Source organism: Epinephelus lanceolatus, chromosome 8 (genome assembly GCF_041903045.1).
Source record: "Epinephelus lanceolatus isolate andai-2023 chromosome 8, ASM4190304v1, whole genome shotgun sequence".
Lineage (NCBI taxonomy): Eukaryota > Metazoa > Chordata > Actinopteri > Perciformes > Serranidae > Epinephelus > Epinephelus lanceolatus.
In genome coordinates, this window is record NC_135741.1 from 20,617,084 (window position 1) to 20,634,959 (window position 17,876).

The 17,876-nt window shown below is 39.9% G+C and overlaps 2 protein-coding genes across 2 annotated transcripts; both read right to left on the reverse strand.

Annotated features, from left to right (window-relative positions):
• Positions 1-8,596, reverse strand: LOC144458300 (deoxynucleoside triphosphate triphosphohydrolase SAMHD1-like). The gene is made up of 5 exons (XM_078170406.1): positions 8,509-8,596; positions 8,250-8,365; positions 6,270-6,409; positions 338-380; positions 1-35 (listed from the first exon to the last, which is right to left on the reverse strand). Coding segments are annotated over exons 1-5 (336 nt in total). The 5' UTR covers positions 8,511-8,596.
• A 48-nt stretch (positions 8,597-8,644) lies between these two features.
• Positions 8,645-12,130, reverse strand: LOC144464194 (deoxynucleoside triphosphate triphosphohydrolase SAMHD1-like). The gene is made up of 4 exons (XM_078170407.1): positions 12,116-12,130; positions 9,711-9,860; positions 9,015-9,115; positions 8,645-8,819 (listed from the first exon to the last, which is right to left on the reverse strand). Exons 1-4 carry the CDS (start codon positions 12,128-12,130, stop codon positions 8,645-8,647), a joined length of 441 nt encoding a protein of 146 aa, XP_078026533.1.
• Positions 12,131-17,876: the final 5,746 nt, after the last annotated feature.

Sequence of the window (17,876 nt, forward strand, 5' to 3'; positions counted from 1 at the left end):
TCAACTACATAGTCCCAGGTGCCCTGTGGAGTTTCCTTGTAAACAAACAAAAGTTCTGTTTACATTCAGTGTTATCAAAAACTCACTGTGTGTATCCATGTGCTCTCACAAATGTGCCAAATCCACCTTTTCTTCAAAGTTTAAACCTGCATTGTTTACGTCCCTGTTTACCAGCTTGCAGTCCTCTACTTCCCTGCCTTTGTAAGTGCATCATTGCCGCCACCCATAAAACTGAAATTTGTCATTTTTAGACTTTGATTTCTGTACAAATTAAACATACAAGACATCGCATGTTTATCAGTGTGATTTAGAGGTGCAGGTGGGAGGATTTTGTTACCATCCAATTCAGCCAATTCCTTTCTCCAACGATCAATCTGCTCCTAAGGACAGGAGGAAACAGAGTGAGAAGTGGGAGGGACAAAATATTTGAGATTTATTCTTGGTTTCAGCTCTCTGTCCACACTAGTACACAATTTTTCTGACTGCAAAAACAAGCTTTTCCTTCATGTATAACATTGAAACACCAGATACATATGTAGATGACAGCAGCTGTATTGACTGTATTAAAATAGGTTGTCACAGGAGGCAGGAGGTAACTGAAAGCAGGTTCAATGGGCTGGCACTCTGCAGAGTAACCAGCTGTGTCTGTAGCCCAGTCAGAGGCAGGGGCTGTATGGAAGTTCACAGGACAACTTTATCATCTTGATTTCATCAGACAATGTTTCAACCATAAAATAATGACTTGTCAGGCCTGGTTTCTGTCCCACACCTTACCAGATGTTGCCTGTGATGTGCAGTTAAGTTGTTTGCTAACTAAAAAGAGGATGAAGCCATTTAGCTGTTTGTTTTGTTACAGTTTCACTGTGGGCAGAGGTCTCTATGAAAACAAATAGCAAATGTGTGGACACAAGTCATTTTCACACAGAAATACTGTGTTTTTAAAAATGCTGGCTTGGTATGTATGTAGTCTAAGTGGCATTTGGTCCCATGATTTTGCTTACACTGCTATCAAATCCTCTAAATTCTATTTCTAGAAATTATGACTGGTAGGAATTTGTTGTAGTTCATGTGAAATCCAGGCTCAACACCCAGAGAGGCAATATAAAATGAAAGAGGCACCAGAAACAAGCAATCTGCACTTATCAACCACAAAAGCGGCGCAACATTCAGCTTTGTTACAACAAAATCTGCTCTCATAATATTAAGTGTCCTCATAGCTTCAGTGAAAAAGATAATGCGTCAAACAGAAATGTGATGCTATACAGACACGCAAAGACATTGATGCATACCTGGGTGGGTTTCTCAGAGTTTGGTTTGCTCCAAAACTTGATGAGTTTTTCAGAGATAATCTTGTGTAGTTCCCGCCTCGAGTCAACCAGCTTCTCAGAGGAAGAGTTGAGCAATTTCTCAATCACAACCTCTTCAGCTGAGTAAAAATAAACCAAAGACAAGGTCAAGATCATTCATAGTGTTTCACAAATAAACAAATGACATCATAAACTGAGAGGCATACCTAAAAATTTAACAATATAAACGTGATAAAATTAAATCTACTTCATTCGTTTATTAACAATGAAAAAACAAGATTAATCTTTAGCAAATTGCTACTGTTCTCAACTGACCATTTGCTAAACCCCATAGTCCATTTATAGCTGAGCAACAGTAACTAGGCTCAGCAAGTTTAGATTTCTCCATGTGCTGAAGCAATGTGCATAGGGCTATAGGGAGAGCATTACTCTGCATTTATAGTTTGGAGGGTTGTGTCTTCCTTTAGCCTTTAACCAATAACACAAGTGTAAAAGTGTAAGGAAGAGATTAAACAGAGTGTTTAATGTACCTGCAATTATTAGCATGTCCTGCTAACTAGCTGGCTACTACCATATGAGAGACGTGGTCATGACTCTTGTGTGTGTAAATCTTTAAATATTGAGGTCCCTGATGTTCCCAAGAACAAGAAGAGTGATTGTCAAGTGTCAGGTATTTGTGCCCCTCCTTGTGTGTATCAGTCTCAGTGTTAAATTCTTAAATTGTCAAGCTGTGAAGCACAATGGATGAGGCCAAAGACAGCCATCCTGTCATGTTACAAATCAGATTACTTCTCTGAACAAGCAATGATTTTTAAATGGCAGGAATGGATTTGAATCTCATAATTTGATGTGGGTATTTTTCATATTAAAATGTTACCGATGAATAGTTTTTGCTGGCTATAGCATAAGGTAAAGTAAGGTAAAACTGAAATGTCACTGGGGGGGCAATTTGGGATTCAGAGAGTAGTCACAATTAAAATAAAACAGACAGTACAAATACACAACATACAGAATCCAGAATCACACACTGTCAGGGATAAATCAAAGACAACCACTGGTCACTGCTGGTTAAGATAAGCTATCGCAGACGGAACAAAGGATGATTTGTAACACTGAGTGCTACAATTAGGGAGACAAAATCTCCGCCCTGATGGAAGTATCTTAAACTCAACATGGAGGGGATGTTGAGAGTCTGAGACCATAGACCGAGCTTTACAGGTGACCCTCTCTTCATACAGATGCTGGAGGTTATTTAAAGTAACACCAGTGATATTGTTCTAGTTTTTAAGGCTCAGATTACCAAACAAACAGACTATGTTAAAAGAAATAACAGACTTAATAATAGCTCTCAACTACATAGTCCCAGGTGCCCTGTGGAGTTTCCTTGTAAACAAACAAAAGTTCTGTTTACATTCAGTGTTATCAAAAACTCACTGTGTGTATCCATGTGCTCTCACAAATGTGGCAAATCCACCTTTTCTTCAAAGTTTAAACCTGCATTGTTTACGTCCCTGTTTACCAGCTTGCAGTCCTCTACTTCCCTGCCTTTGTAAGTGCATCATTGCTGCCACCCATAAAACTGAAACTTGTGATTTTTAGACTTTGATTTCTGTACAAATCAAACCTACAAGACATCACATGTTTATCAGTGTGATTTAGAGGTGCAGGTGGGAGGATTTTGTTACCACCTGCATCGTTCTCCAGAGCCAATTCCTTTCTCCAACGATCAAACTGCTCCTAAGGACGGGAGGAAAAAGGGTAAGAAGTGGGAGGGACAAAAGATTTGAGATTTATTCTTGGTTTCAGCTCTCTGTCCACACTAGTACACAATTTTTCTGACTGCAAAAACAAGCTTTTCCTTCATGTATAACATTAAAACACCAGATACATATGTAGTTGACAGCGGCTGTATTGACTGTATTAAAATAGGTTGTCACAGGAGGCAGGAGGTAACTGAAAGCAGGTTCAATGGGCTGGCACTCTGCAGAGTAACCAGCTGTGTCTGTAGCCCAGTCACAGGCGGGGGCTGTATGGAAGTTCACAGGACAACTTTATCATCTTGATTTCATCAGACAATGTTTCAACCATAAAATAATGACTTGTCAGGCCTGGTTTCTGTCCCACACCTTACCAGATGTTGCCTGTGATGTGCAGTTTGGTTGTTTGCCAACTAAAAAGAGGATGAAGCCATTTAGCTGGCTTCGTGTATATGTAGGGTAGTCTATGTGACGTTTGATGTTATGATTTTGGAATCCAGGCACAACTTCCATAGAGGCAATGTTAAATTGAAAAAACACTGAAACAAGCAATGTGCACTTAACCACATAATGAGCATTACATTCAGCAGCTTTCCTTGACCTGACGCTGAAGCTGTGGGGCACATGGTGGTCTTTCTCTCATCAGATGCTAACACTACTGGAGTGTCTCCCTCATCTGTAATAAATCAGTCCTGTTAATCACTGCCATTTTAATCAGATAGGTCTGTTTCATCCTTGTCAACCTCGCTGGTGCCTTCCTGACTGTCTCTGACGTATATAACAAAGAAAAAACTATTAACCAGGGAAAAATGTGCTGAACTATCCCAGGAGCATCTTTGCACAGCCTGCACATGGGGTCCTTTCTGGTGTGGCTGTCGGCGGTACATGCCATCAAGGGGCTTGTCCCTTCATGATGGTTCATCCTCCTCTTCTGCATCCTCAGATTTCTGCTGCCTGAGGTATTCACTTAGCAGTTCATCTTTTGGGGGCCATCTTCCTAATGTATTCCTGGATCTTGGTTTTTTCGTCCTGGACAGTGGCTCCGACACTCATGAGTCCTCAGCCTCCCTCGTTCTGCTTAGTGCACAGTCTCAGGGTGCTGGACTTGTGATGAAACCCTCCATACATTGTGAGAGGCTTCATTGTCTTGATATCAGTGGCCTCTATCTCCTCCTTTGGCCAGCTTATTATACCAGCGGGGAATCTGATGACTGGCAGGGCATACGTGTTGATCAGAAACATGCTCACCAGTAGCCTGCTGGAGGTCATCTTGTAGGGTTCAGACAGTGCTCCTCCTGTTCCTCCTCGCACAAAGGAGCAGATACTGGTCCTGCAGCTGGGTTAATGCACTTCTACAGCCCTGTCCAGCTCTCCTGGTGTAATGGCTGGTCTCCTGGTATCTCCTCCATGCTCTTGAGACTGTGCTGGGAGACACAGCAAACTTCTTGCGGCTGCACGCATGGATGTGCCATCCTGGAGGAGCTGGACTATCTGTGCAGCCTGATTGGGCTGCAGGTACCACCTCATGCTACCAGTTCACTAGCAGAACACAAAACTAGAGAAGAATCAGTCAGGAAGGAGAAGAAGAGAGCAACTGTCTATGGCCACCACATGTAAAACCATTCCCTTTTTGGGGGTTGTTTTTCTTTTCCCTCTCTGTTGCACCTGTTGCCACTTTGATGTGCACCAGAACAGGTGACACTGATTCACAATCACTTGTGCTCCCTAAATGGACATATTTGTGTGGTGTTTCTCAAAGTCACATGTTTTTAAGACCCCCTTAATTTTGAATGGTGTTGGACATCTAGTTGTCTCATAGCTGAAGCCACTCTGTAGTGTAATGTACTGATTTACTGAAGACATATACTGTACCTTTTAGTTGACTTTTAAAAGATACGTGTTGAAGCAGTGTACTCTGTGCATTGACAAATTACACACTGGTTTATTATTTCATGTATTCCTATGACACACACGCTCACTGAGCATTTAAGCATTGTGGTGGAGAAGTACCTAGGCATCATTTCTAAAAATAGCATGAGGATGGGCTCAGAAACACTGGTGGAAAATTAGGGGAATTACAGCTTGTCCTGAGAATGACCCTAGTAAGAGGAGGCGGTCTTAGATTGTCTAGGAAAAACATTACTCAGCAGAAATATGACACCATTATGGTGGTAGGATGAAAGGAGAAAAAGTGACTCAGCAGAGGTGGGATATCGTTATGATCAGAGCCAAGTGGGAAGGATTAAGAAAGAGATGACTCAGCAGAAAATCTTTACAATAAAAACAAGTGCGCAAACAAAGAAATTTCAGTCTTGCTCCGGAGCTGACTCATTGGGTTGTGATGTGTTTGTTGCCTGCGAGCACATTAAACTCAGTTGCATCTGATTCTACGTGTCTCCAGTGATTTTTTTTGACCTCTGAGTATTTGAGTTTTTGATATCTAATGGAAGACAAAGAAAGTCCGTTTGAGAGGAAAAGAGCGAGGTTGTGAGCTAACTGGCCCAGCTCCCGACCATTTGAATTATTTTGCTCCAACAACTCACATCCTCTAAGCAAATCATATGCCCGCTTGTCTTCAGCTCCGTCATTGGCTGCCATAAAACTTCATCCCGATGGCTTTGCCCCCACAGTGGAAGTCCCTCTTGTCCAAGATATGTTATGGATCGAAAAAGCAACTTCAAAACTCTCCTGGCAATTTGGTCTTTCTCAGCCTTTCCGCACTATTGATTAGCTCTGTTCTCTACTACATTCATAATAAGGTCCAGAATCATATCCTGTTTAAATTTTCAGTTTCAGTGTTCAAACAGCCTGTTCGTTATGGTAAAATAGCCAATTATTTACAGACTGTATTGTTCCACCTCCTGTCAAAAGGGGGTGCTGCGGCACCCTCAGCACCCACCCTCTGCACTCATGGGCCCGTTTGGTTTGGTTCGGTTGTTTGAGCTGGACAGAGCAATTAAAACTCAATCGGACCTCAATGTGGACAGTGGAGACACATGTTAATATCAGATGTAAATCAGTTTAATCAGGTTAAATCATATCTAGATACTATCTGGACATGAGATGCATCTAATGCAAGGTATAAAGGGGGTCAAAATCTGCTCTTTACAGTCAGTTTTTGGTGTTCTCATAGCTACAGTGAAATAGATAACATGTCAAACAGAAGTGCGATTCTATATCGGCACATAAAGACAAAAGTGCACACCTTAGTGGGCTCGCTGGGTTGCTTAGATTTTGTTGCTCTCACAATTTCTGAGAGGTTTTCAGAGATGGTCTTGGTGAGAATCTGCCTAGCCTCAGCCATCGTTGGGGAGTAAGAGTTGAGTATTTGTTCAAACACACGATCTACGGGAAAAACAGAGTGGAAGACAGGTGAGTAAGAGCAAACCAAAAAAAAAAAGGAAAGATCACAAGATCATTTTTGTTGAGCACCACCCCCCCAGTCAAAGCTTGAAATATTCACTGTTGATTACTACTGAATCTCTACAGCCCAAACAATGCTATTCAGAACAGCCTTACTTCTCTGCCCTGCTCTTTATTGGATTTGATGACATTTACATGATTTTTACACTCCGACATCCCCAGCCAAACACACCTGTTAGTCATCAACCTAATAGCTTGTTTCTGGTGATGTTAATAGTAAAAACATAGTGTTTGAAAATAGAAACAAATCTTAAATCTAATCTCTGTCTTGCTTATTCAATATGTCTAGGCATCCACACAGGGTTATGTTATGATCTTGCATTTTTCCTGTAGTGCTGCAGGCATCACACACAAATACTATCATATAACATGTACCTCAGTGAAATGACAGAAAGTTATGAAGATTTAAAGAAAAAAAAGACAGCTTACCACACAAGCCCAATACTGTAACTAAACTGCTCATGGCCAAGAATATAAAATGCTTTCTATTGTAGTCGGTCCACTGCAGGGTTGCCAATTTGCATGCTTATGACACACGCATTCACCTTCCATCTCACGGTCTCACTCTGCCCAACCAATTCTCATGACGACGAACGCTGGAAAAAAGGCTGGCAGCTGATTATTTTAAATCAATTTCAAACAGCCAGCACTGCAGTGGCGCGCATACGAGCGGCTGGAATTGTCAGATTGCGAGATCATAATGTCATAATTTGCGGAAACCCTGGAGGTATAAAGCAGGGCTGGACTGGGACAATAAATGGCCCTGGCATTTTTGTCCATGGCGGCCCACTTTGATTGTTGAAATGCCATACACACACATTACGCTGTTACCAAAATTAAAATAAATCTCAGTAGTACCCTACGTGCCCTGGAAGAGAGTACCAAGGCTAGAAAATCAATGTGCTCATTCACTTCTCATATACATCCTGGTGGTAGTAGATGGCCCCGGAGTACACAATGCCTATGGTGAAAGCACTTGCCAAAGAAACTCTACAAGATTTATCATTTAAATTTTTAATAAAATGTGTGCAAGTACAAATAAGATAGGCCTACATAAATGTCGTCATTTTTTTTGTCCCAGTCCAGCCCTGTACACAGGTCATTGAAATTCCTTGAATTTATCTATTTCTGTATCAAATTGCATGAAAATAGGATTTCGCCGTGTGAATTTCAAAATTTTCTCGGGGGAGAATCCCCCTTGAAATATTTCTGTTTGTCACAACAGGACATATTACTGGATTTTTTAAGCAGATGACTATACTACCATAGATTGATGAAATCGACCTTGATCTGCAACAAATATACGTCTATGGATGTATGTGGGGCTTAGGCCTATAGATATGAATAAGTAGTCTAAACATACAGTCATTTCCTCTGTTTGCCACATGTGCATATTAACTCTTTTAAGGTTAAAAAAAAAACAAAAACGTGCCGCCGTGTCCATGTATGTTCATTACCACGCACGCACAAGCAGATATTACATCAAACTAAAATCTCACACCGGTCCTCTGACCAAAGTTGGCAAGCCTGATATTATTTACTGATGTTTACATTTACATTCATTTATATATTTATTGCCTAAGTTGTGTTTTTCAGGATCTATTTTATAGCCATACATATTTATTTAATCAGCAGATTTCTTTATTTATGTATTTATTTAATATTGAGTAAAATGGCACCCCATAGTATACCACCCATTTTTCCCTCTGTAGCCTATTAATGTTAAAACACAAGCTTACAGCACACAGTGGTAGCTACAGACCTGTCAGCTTGGTGAAGGCCTCCATGTCATCTATGGCTGTGGAGAGAGTGAACATCTTCCCTCCTGAGCCTTTTATCTGGATGTGCTCATCTGCTTTTACAAAGGCCTCTGCAATCCTGGATAATCAAATACAATATGTGATCACCTAATGTATATTATACAAGAGAGTCAATTGTAAAGCAAATTAGATAAAATACGTCAGACAGCAGACAAAGCAAAATGTTGTTTCAGTACCAACCTGAGAAGGGTCAGTACTTACATATTCTCTATGATAGAGTGAACTCTGTGCTGACAGGCTCTTCTGTGGAGACCATTCCTTGTGTGGAACAAGTCATACAGATTTAACACCTCCTGTTAAAGAATTATGTGTATTTTAGTTACAACTAACTAACTAACTAAACAGATTGCTGCTTCAAAAGCCATTGAAAGAGCAGATATAGCAAAGTCAGCACCTTGTCTCTCGTGCAGATGTGCTTCAAGTGCTTCGTCTTGTCCACCTCACACACCATGGCAAACTTTAGAAAGCGAAGATGGTCAAAGTTGTTCTGGATGCCCAGGTGGTGGCAGTCCCTGAGAGGAGACAGTAAAGAAATGCGTGAAGAAAATAGGCTTCTTATATTAAACTAATCAAAGCACCCTGGAGATTGCTCCATGTTGTTGAAACAAGCAAAATATTGTAATTGTGCAGAGTAAATAATGCACACTAGTTCACCACTTTGAATTACATAGTGAATTGTTCTACAGCGCCTATTCAACAAGCCTCACCTGGAAAGGTAGTCAAACTTGTCCACATCAATGCCATTTCTTTTGTTGGCCACAATTTCATAGAGGAAGGACTTGTCCTGTGTACGGCCTTCATATGGCCACTGCAGAGATGACAGCACATTGGTGGCATTAGACACTGGCTGCTGTAGCAATAATGATACTGAATGATTTCAGCTAATTGACACCTGTTTGACAGCTGATAGACACCTGTCAGAGTACCAATGAGGGATGACAGTGCATTTGAGTATGACCATTGGAACAGGAATAATAGGAACATTAACTGTTGAAGAAAACAAAATAATCATCAATATTAGAAACAACGATTGGACATAACGATGGAAATAACAATTAAAGAGAACTGCAGATGTAATTTCACTGTTGCAAATATAATATGTTAGAATCTACAACCTGTGCAGTCATAACTTTTGAGTTAAACTAGGCCTACATACATTTCAAAGTAACAACAGCAGAGCTCTACGGGTTGATCTCCATCTCTGGCGAACTTGGTGAGTGGCATTTGCTGTATCCCCAAGGTAACGGATATAAAAGCAAGACGGTCAAAGTTCAGGGCGTAATGTTATGAGAAAGTAGTATGTCCCGACTGTGTTCATACTGCATGCAACAGAACGTACTTTTTAGGAGCAGCTGCAGCACCTACTAGAAGTAAAAAGATAAAGTATGCGATTCGGAACAAACCTTATCAACTTTCTCTGGGTCCAGTCCTACAATCATCTCTTTGACGAAGGTCAGGTCCACAGGCAGCACCAGGCCGTACTTCTTCATCTCCTGCTGTAGGCCATTACATTTCACTAGGTGGTCAAACATCTGTAGAGAGGCGTTCTCATGCTGCAAGATACATAGATTCATCAATATATGAGAATTAATAGCAAAATATAGATAGATAGATAGATACTACTGTATATATACATATATATATATATATATATATATATATATGTACAGTATATATGTAAGGGATAATGTATAATGAACCGGAGAATACTGGGAAAATAACTCCCGACAGGGGAATAGCGGAGGGGTTCTATACCCCTGAAGGGAGACGTTTTCCCAGTATTCACCAGCTCATTATACATTATCCCGCTTATTACATGGCAAATTATCAGTTAAATAAATAATTTGAGACAGAATATCGATTAATTATACGATTTTTATTGATTTATAAAATAAATCGGGAGGAGAGAAAAAAGAAACTGCTGGCAACGGCTGAGTCTCCTTGTCAGGGCAGCGTCCTTAGCAACGCTGGGCTACATAGCAACGGTCATTACACAGTAATATCAGACCTTTGAATGCCGTGACTGACCAATCAGAATACAGCATTTAATAGAGCTGTGTAATATATATATATATATATATATACAGTACAGGCCAAAAGTTTGGACACACCTTCTCATTCAATGCGTTTTCTTTATTTTCATGACTATTTACATTGTAGATTCTCACTGAAGGCATCAAAACTATGAATGAACTCATGTGAAGTTATGTACTTAACAAAAAAAGGTGAAATAACTGAAAACATGTTTTATATTCTAGTTTCTTCAAAATAGCCACCCTTTGCTCTGATTACTGCTTTGCACACTCTTGGCATTCTCTCCATGAGCTTCAAGAGGTAGTCACCTGAAATGGTTTTCCAACAGTCTTGAAGGAGTTCCCAGAGGTGTTTAGCACTTGTTGGCCCCTTTGCCTTCACTCTGCGGTCCAGCTCACCCCAAACCATCTTGATTGGGTTCAGGTCCGGTGACTGTGGAGGCCAGGTCATCTGCCGCAGCACTCCATCACTCTCCTTCTTGGTCAAATAGCCCTTACACAGCCTGGAGGTGTGTTTGGGGTCATTGTCCTGTTGAAAAATAAATGATCGTCCAACTAAACGCAAACCGGATGGGATGGCATGTCGCTGCAGGATGCTGTGGTAGCCATGCTGGTTCAGTGTGCCTTCAATTTTGAATAAATCCCCAACAGTGTCACCAGCAAAACACTCCCACACCATCACACCTCCTCCTCCATGCTTCACAGTGGGAACCAGGCATGTGGAATCCATCCGTTCACCTTTTCTGCGTCTCACAAAGACACGGCGCTTGGAACCAAAGATCTCAAATTTGGACTCATCAGACCAAAGCACAGATTTCCACTGGTCTAATGTCCATTCCTTGTGTTTCTTGGCCCAAACAAATCTCTTCTGCTTGTTGCCTCTCCTTAGCAGTGGTTTCCTAGCAGCTATTTGACCATGAAGGCCTGATTGGCGCAGTCTCCTCTTAACAGTTGTTCTAGAGATGGGTCTGCTGCTAGAACTCTGTGTGGCATTCATCTGGTCTCTGATCTGAGCTGCTGTTAACTTGCGATTTCTGAGGCTGGTGACTCGGATGAACTTATCCTCAGAAGCAGAGGTGACTCTTGGTCTTCCTTTCCTGGGTCGGTCCTCATGTGTGCCAGTTTCGTTGTAGCGCTTGATGGTTTTTGCGACTCCACTTGGGGACACATTTAAAGTTTTTGCAATTTTCCGGACTGACTGACCTTCATTTCTTAAAGTAATGATGGCCACTCATTTTTCTTTAGTTAGCTGATTGGTTCTTGCCATAATATGAATTTTAACAGTTGTCCAATAGGGCTGTCGGCTGTGTATTAACCTGACTTCTGCACAACACAACTGATGGTCCCAACCCCATTGATAAAGCAAGAAATTCCACTAATTAACCCTGATAAGGCACACCTGTGAAGTGGAAACCATTTCAGGTGACTACCTCTTGAAGCTCATGGAGAGAATGCCAAGAGTGTGCAAAGCAGTTATCAGAGCAAAGGGTGGCTATTTTGAAGAAACTAGAATATAAAACATGTTTTCAGTTATTTCACCTTTTTTTGTTAAGTACATAACTCCACATGTGTTCATTCATAGTTTTGATGCCTTCAGTGAGAATCTACAATGTAAATAGTCATGAAAATAAAGAAAACGCATTGAATGAGAAGGTGTGTCCAAACTTTTGGCCTGTACTGTACATGTTTTTGTTTGTGTGTGTGTGTGTATGTGTGTGTGTGTATGAGGGGTGAAACGTATCAGCGAACACACACACACTGCATTCACTGCGTACTTGATACGTGTACATTACGTCTGCAACCATCACCATGTACTTGTTACACATGCAATGCGCGTACAATGCCTGCACACACCTAGACGTGTGGTTATTAGACGTGCGTGCATTGACATGTCATGTGATCGCAAGGGTCAAAAGTGTCAGCTCTTGAAGCAACAACACGTCGTGTTATGGACGTGTGACACGTATATATATAGGCTATATGTATATACTGTATATGTACATATACAGTATATATATATATATATATATATATATATACGTGTATATATATGTGTATTACACTGTATTCTGATTGGTCAGTCGCGGCATTCAGAGGTCTGATATTACTGTGTAATGACCGTTGCTATGTAGCCCAGCATTGCTAGGGATGCTGCCCTGACAAGGAGATTCAGCCGTTGCCGGCAGTTATTTTTCATGTCGCATGTCATACGAAAATTATTATAAATTTCAATAGAATAAACTTGCCTGATTAACTGAAAACAATTATACAATAACAAAAAAAATAATAGCCTATCGAAAATATAGGCTAAGTCAAGTCAAGTAAATTGATCATCTGAAAAAAGCCCATTTTACTGCGCTGAGACTCACAGCGAGCAACTGACACGCATCGTGTTACAGACGTGTGACACGTATATATAGGCTATATATATACTGTATATGTACATATATATATACAGTACAGGCCAAAAGTTTGGACACACCTTCTCATTCAATGCGTTTTCTTTATTTTCATGACTATTTACATTGTAGATTCTCACTGAAGGCATCAAAACTATGAATGAACACATGTGGAGTTATGTACTTAACAAAAAAAGGTGAAATAATTGAAAACATGTTTTATATTCTAGTTTCTTCAAAATAGCCACCCTTTGCTCTGATTACTGCTTTGCACACTCTTGGCATTCTCTCCATGAGCTTCAAGAGGTAGTCACCTGAAATGGTTTTCCAACAGTCTTGAAGGAGTTCCCAGAGGTGTTTAGCACTTGTTGGCCCCTTTGCCTTCACTCTGCGGTCCAGCTCACCCCAAACCATCTCGATTGGGTTCAGGTCCGGTGACTGTGGAGGCCAGGTCATCTGCCGCAGCACTCCATCACTCTCCTTCTTGGTCAAATAGCCCTTACACAGCCTGGAGGTGTGTTTGGGGTCATTGTCCTGTTGAAAAATAAATGATCGTCCAACTAAACGCAAACCGGATGGGATGGCATGTCGCTGCAGGATGCTGTGGTAGCCATGCTGGTTCAGTGTGCCTTCAATTTTGAATAAATCCCCAACAGTGTCACCAGCAAAACACCCCCACACCATCACACCTCCTCCTCCATGCTTCACAGTGGGAACCAGGCATGTGGAATCCATCCGTTCACCTTTTCTGCGTCTCACAAAGACACGGTGGTTGGAACCAAAGATCTCAAATTTGGACTCATCAGACCAAAGCACAGATTTCCTACCAAAGGTTATTAGAGCCTTTCAACTGTATTCCTATTGACATGGGTTGATAACAGATTATGCCTGTCTGTTTGAAATAAAACTCTTTTTCCCTCGTCATTGTGTAGTTTCACTTGTCCACCCCCAGATGACATCATACATTGGTGTTTTCCTGCTGATGATTATGTGTCTGCTAAATGTTTCAACAATGTGTCGTCAAAGAAAAACCTTTTGTGGACAAATTGTTAAATGCTGTATAAGCAAAAAAAAAGCCTCAAGGATATTAATAAAAAAATGAAATCTTTCAGTGCTTTAAGTGTTAGGGAGTGTTTGAAATTCAATTAGGTATATACTGTAGAACTTCATTTAATAGCCCAGGCTACTATTTGCTTAAATCATTGAAGTCAACAGGGCTATATTTGGGACAGGCCTTTAATTTCTTTCACACAAAACTGTTAATCAGCAAAGATCGGAAAATACAATCAAATTGTTTATTTAAATCAGTATGAATATTACTTGTATAAAATTTTGGCTTCAGATAACATATTAATTATGACTCAGTCATTCGATCTAGCTCAGACAGACAGTGCATCAGAGAGAGAGTTACGACACTTGAGGATTACAGCACCTGGCATACCGACACAGTCCTGTTAAAACAATACTCACAACTTGGATTCATTTTTATCAAAAAACCTTTCAATTCTTTTGATCTGAGGGTAATTGAGGAATGGACACATAATTTGAGGTAGCCAACATCTGAAGAACTTGTAGGAAAAAAAAAGTACTGCTTGGCAACCAGACCAGGCGTCTAATTGAGACAGGCGTATATTTGTCAAAATGTGGAACCACACTGGGCTCGTAAAAGGGACTGGGCATTGGGACTTGGCTTTTAATTGGTTTTATGGTTGCTGCTTATTAAATTCTTTGAGTATTTTTTAACGACCAATACAGTTTATTTTCTTTACAACTCTGTCAAAATCATGAGATGATCCATGGCACAGGATGTATGCAGAAACACATCACCACATAGTGCAATGCACACACACACACACACACACACACACACACACACACACACTCACATGCACTCTTCAACGTCCAGCTATAAATAAAAAATAAAAACAGCTATTTATACATAATACACCCCATTAGAGCTGCAAAGATTAACCAAGGTGTGGGTAACTTTTACAATTTGCCTGACACATATTCCCCTAATATACTCAATATTACACATGTGCTTCATTTACTTTATGTCATTATGTTTCCTCACATTGCAATGCCACCTCTGCTACATCTCTGTATATGACATTCAGTGCATGTGGCTGCAGCTCAGCAGGCAGAGCACTGCACATTAATTACCAAAGTGCAAATAAAATAACAATATTATAATTTATCAGTTAATTTATATTTTGTTTTCATAATCTGAATCTGCAAAGTAACTAAAGCTGTCAGATAAATGTAGCAACAAGTGAAATATTGTCCTCTGAGATGTGGTGGAGTATAAATATAAAGCAGCGGAAAATAGAAATAATCAGGTGAAGTACAAGTATCTCAAAATTGTACTTAAGTACAGTACTTGACTTACTTTCCACCAACTATAGTTAATAAATGTTTAATGATAGAAGTTGTGAGATATTCTGTTTCTACTCAAAACTAATGCTAATTTCTATAAACTGCTGATATTTTTAACATCACAACTCACAAGAAATCTGTAAAGTAGGCTGGACACAGGTACACATTTCAATTATTCAGTGATTAAGCTGTGTATTTTTAATAAAAATAAGGTGCTAGAGTCCGAAAAAAAGCATCAAAACAGAGCTTGCTTATGACAACATTTCCCTGGGAGTGTCCTCAAACCCAGGAAATTGTCTTGTCATTTACCTCATTATTTAAAACTTTGACCTCCTTTAACATGAACATCTTTTATTGTAACATGATATATGAGACTCCAAATACAAAAACGCATAATAGCTCCCATTTAATGTGTGTGCATAATTATATATATTTTTTTACTTGTTTTGTATGTTTTTGTTACTAATTTTTGTGTTTTACTCAGCAAAGACAAAGATCAAGCATAAAAAAACATGACTAATTCAAAATTACACTTACAGTACTTAGTAAATACTCTTAGTTACCTTCTTGTGACCCGGCCTGTCAGCTTATTCACCACCTAATTCAGGGTGATTCCATTCTTTTATTTTATTTTATTTTATTTTATCTTTATTAGTAATCCTGTTTACATGAAGTTTTATCTTTATTTTATCTCAGTATAATCATGTTCATCTTTATTCACCTCATTTTCAGTTCTTAACAAAACACTAACCACATCAGTAATCAAAATATATCCAAACTAGTCCATACCCATTGAGTGCACAGTTGTCCACATACAGTTTCACATGGTGTGTGTTTGGGATACAGGTCATAGGAAATTGCAGATTAAATAGTCAACTGAACCCATTAAGAAGAGCAATGTATTCAGACGGAGTTTGGATTGCAGCCACAGCGATCTGTCGCATTTTAGCCATTTTTCTGTTGTTATAGCGCCACCCAGTTGCCAATTAGAGTTACATTTCTCCAGTCACCTTGAGGCGTCCTGTTCTACATATCTACCAAGTTTAGGAAAAATCCATATGGCAGTTAGGCCTAGATAAGAAATGAGCTCTCTAGCGCCCCCACTGTGTTTGATGGGGTCAATAATGGAGGGGTCCCCTCAAATTATGTGTGGTCATATGCCTACAAAGTTGTGTGGTGATCGGTGAAACCCTTGAGATGTTATACACCTTTATGTGATGAGCCACGCCCTCCGCAATATTCATTGCCTTATAGAAGCTCAGTTTTAGTAAGTTTTCCAACTTTTGCCAAGAGGGAACTTTAGATATTGGTCCCTAGATTATGTTCACCGAGTTTCATACAGATCGGTCAAACTTCCTAGGAAGAGATCGATTTTAAGTGTTTTTCAAAACATTCAAAATGGCGGAAAATCTATATAGCCAGAAGTTATGGGTTCTTGAGGCAAATTTGTTTCTCGTGAGGAGAGACATCTCTGTGCAAAGTTTCATGTCTCTACGACATACGGAGCATGAGATACACCCATTCAAAGTTTGCAATTTCAATCGGTTGCTATAGCGCCCCCCTTTGGCCAATTGATGTAATATTGCTTCATTCGCATCCTCCCATGAGCCTCTACCACTGTGCCAAATTTCACATGGATTGACCAAGTCAGTGAGGTGAAAAACATGGAACAGACAGAGTTTTTGTCATGATAAAGTAAGATAAATATCAGTTTATCTTCACTTGATCTTTTTGTTGCTTCATTTTAATAAAGTCCATACTTTTCAGTTAAGATATAACGGTCTGTTTCTCTGTCCCTCATCTACAGCCACATGTAGGCTTTTATCACAGCAGACATTTTGACTTGTCATAGTAGGAAAAGCACAGGTGTTACTGATAACATGAACGATGGCTCTGTCATATTTAAGTGTCCTAGTAAGAGTAAGCAGGCACGCAGGAACCTGAAATCAAAGCAGCTTAATGGAATTCAGCCATTATTAATGTCATTATTTGCACCTGTGCGTTTGCTACTATGACATGTCAAAATGTTTTCCCTGGAAAAGACTCTTTCTCCAAACCAAACACACCTGCATCTCATTACCTCATCAGTCACTTTGCATTCATTCCCTGCCACGTTGTCAAAGTGCCTAATACTTTTGCCCAACAGCACCCAACAATGATAATATTACTAGAGATGTCCAACCTCCTTTGTTGAGATACAAATATTTCTAGATACACTTACTAACAAGATGGGGTGTCATCATCATAGAAGGAAAGACCAAAGTCCCCAGAGGACCAAAGAGTACTACTTAGTTGGGCATATGGTGCAGCAGAGCACATTTTATTGGAACAAAGCAGACTGAACTCTAAAGATTTGAGCAACAGTGACATCTTGTGGCCACTTGGTGTAGTTGTATAAAAATACCCATGTGTAGAGAACAAAAAGTGAGTTCACACAGAAGTGTGTAAATTATACATAGATGAGCGCAGGCAGTGTGTTCACAGTGGGAGAAAAGAACCAGAACTTTAATTGAAATATGTGTTACTGGACAGTTTCCTGATATTTCAGATGTATAACTGATAATTTTTCCTGAATGCTTAATCTTTGCAGCTCTAATGGGGTGTATTATGTATCAGTAGTTTTTTTTGTTTTTTTTTTTAAAGCAGTACTTTTTTCTCTATGGGTTCTTCAGATGTTGGCTACCTCTAATTATGTGTCCATTCCTCAATTACCCTCAGATCAAAAGAATTGAAAGGTTTTTTGATAAAAATGAATCCAAGT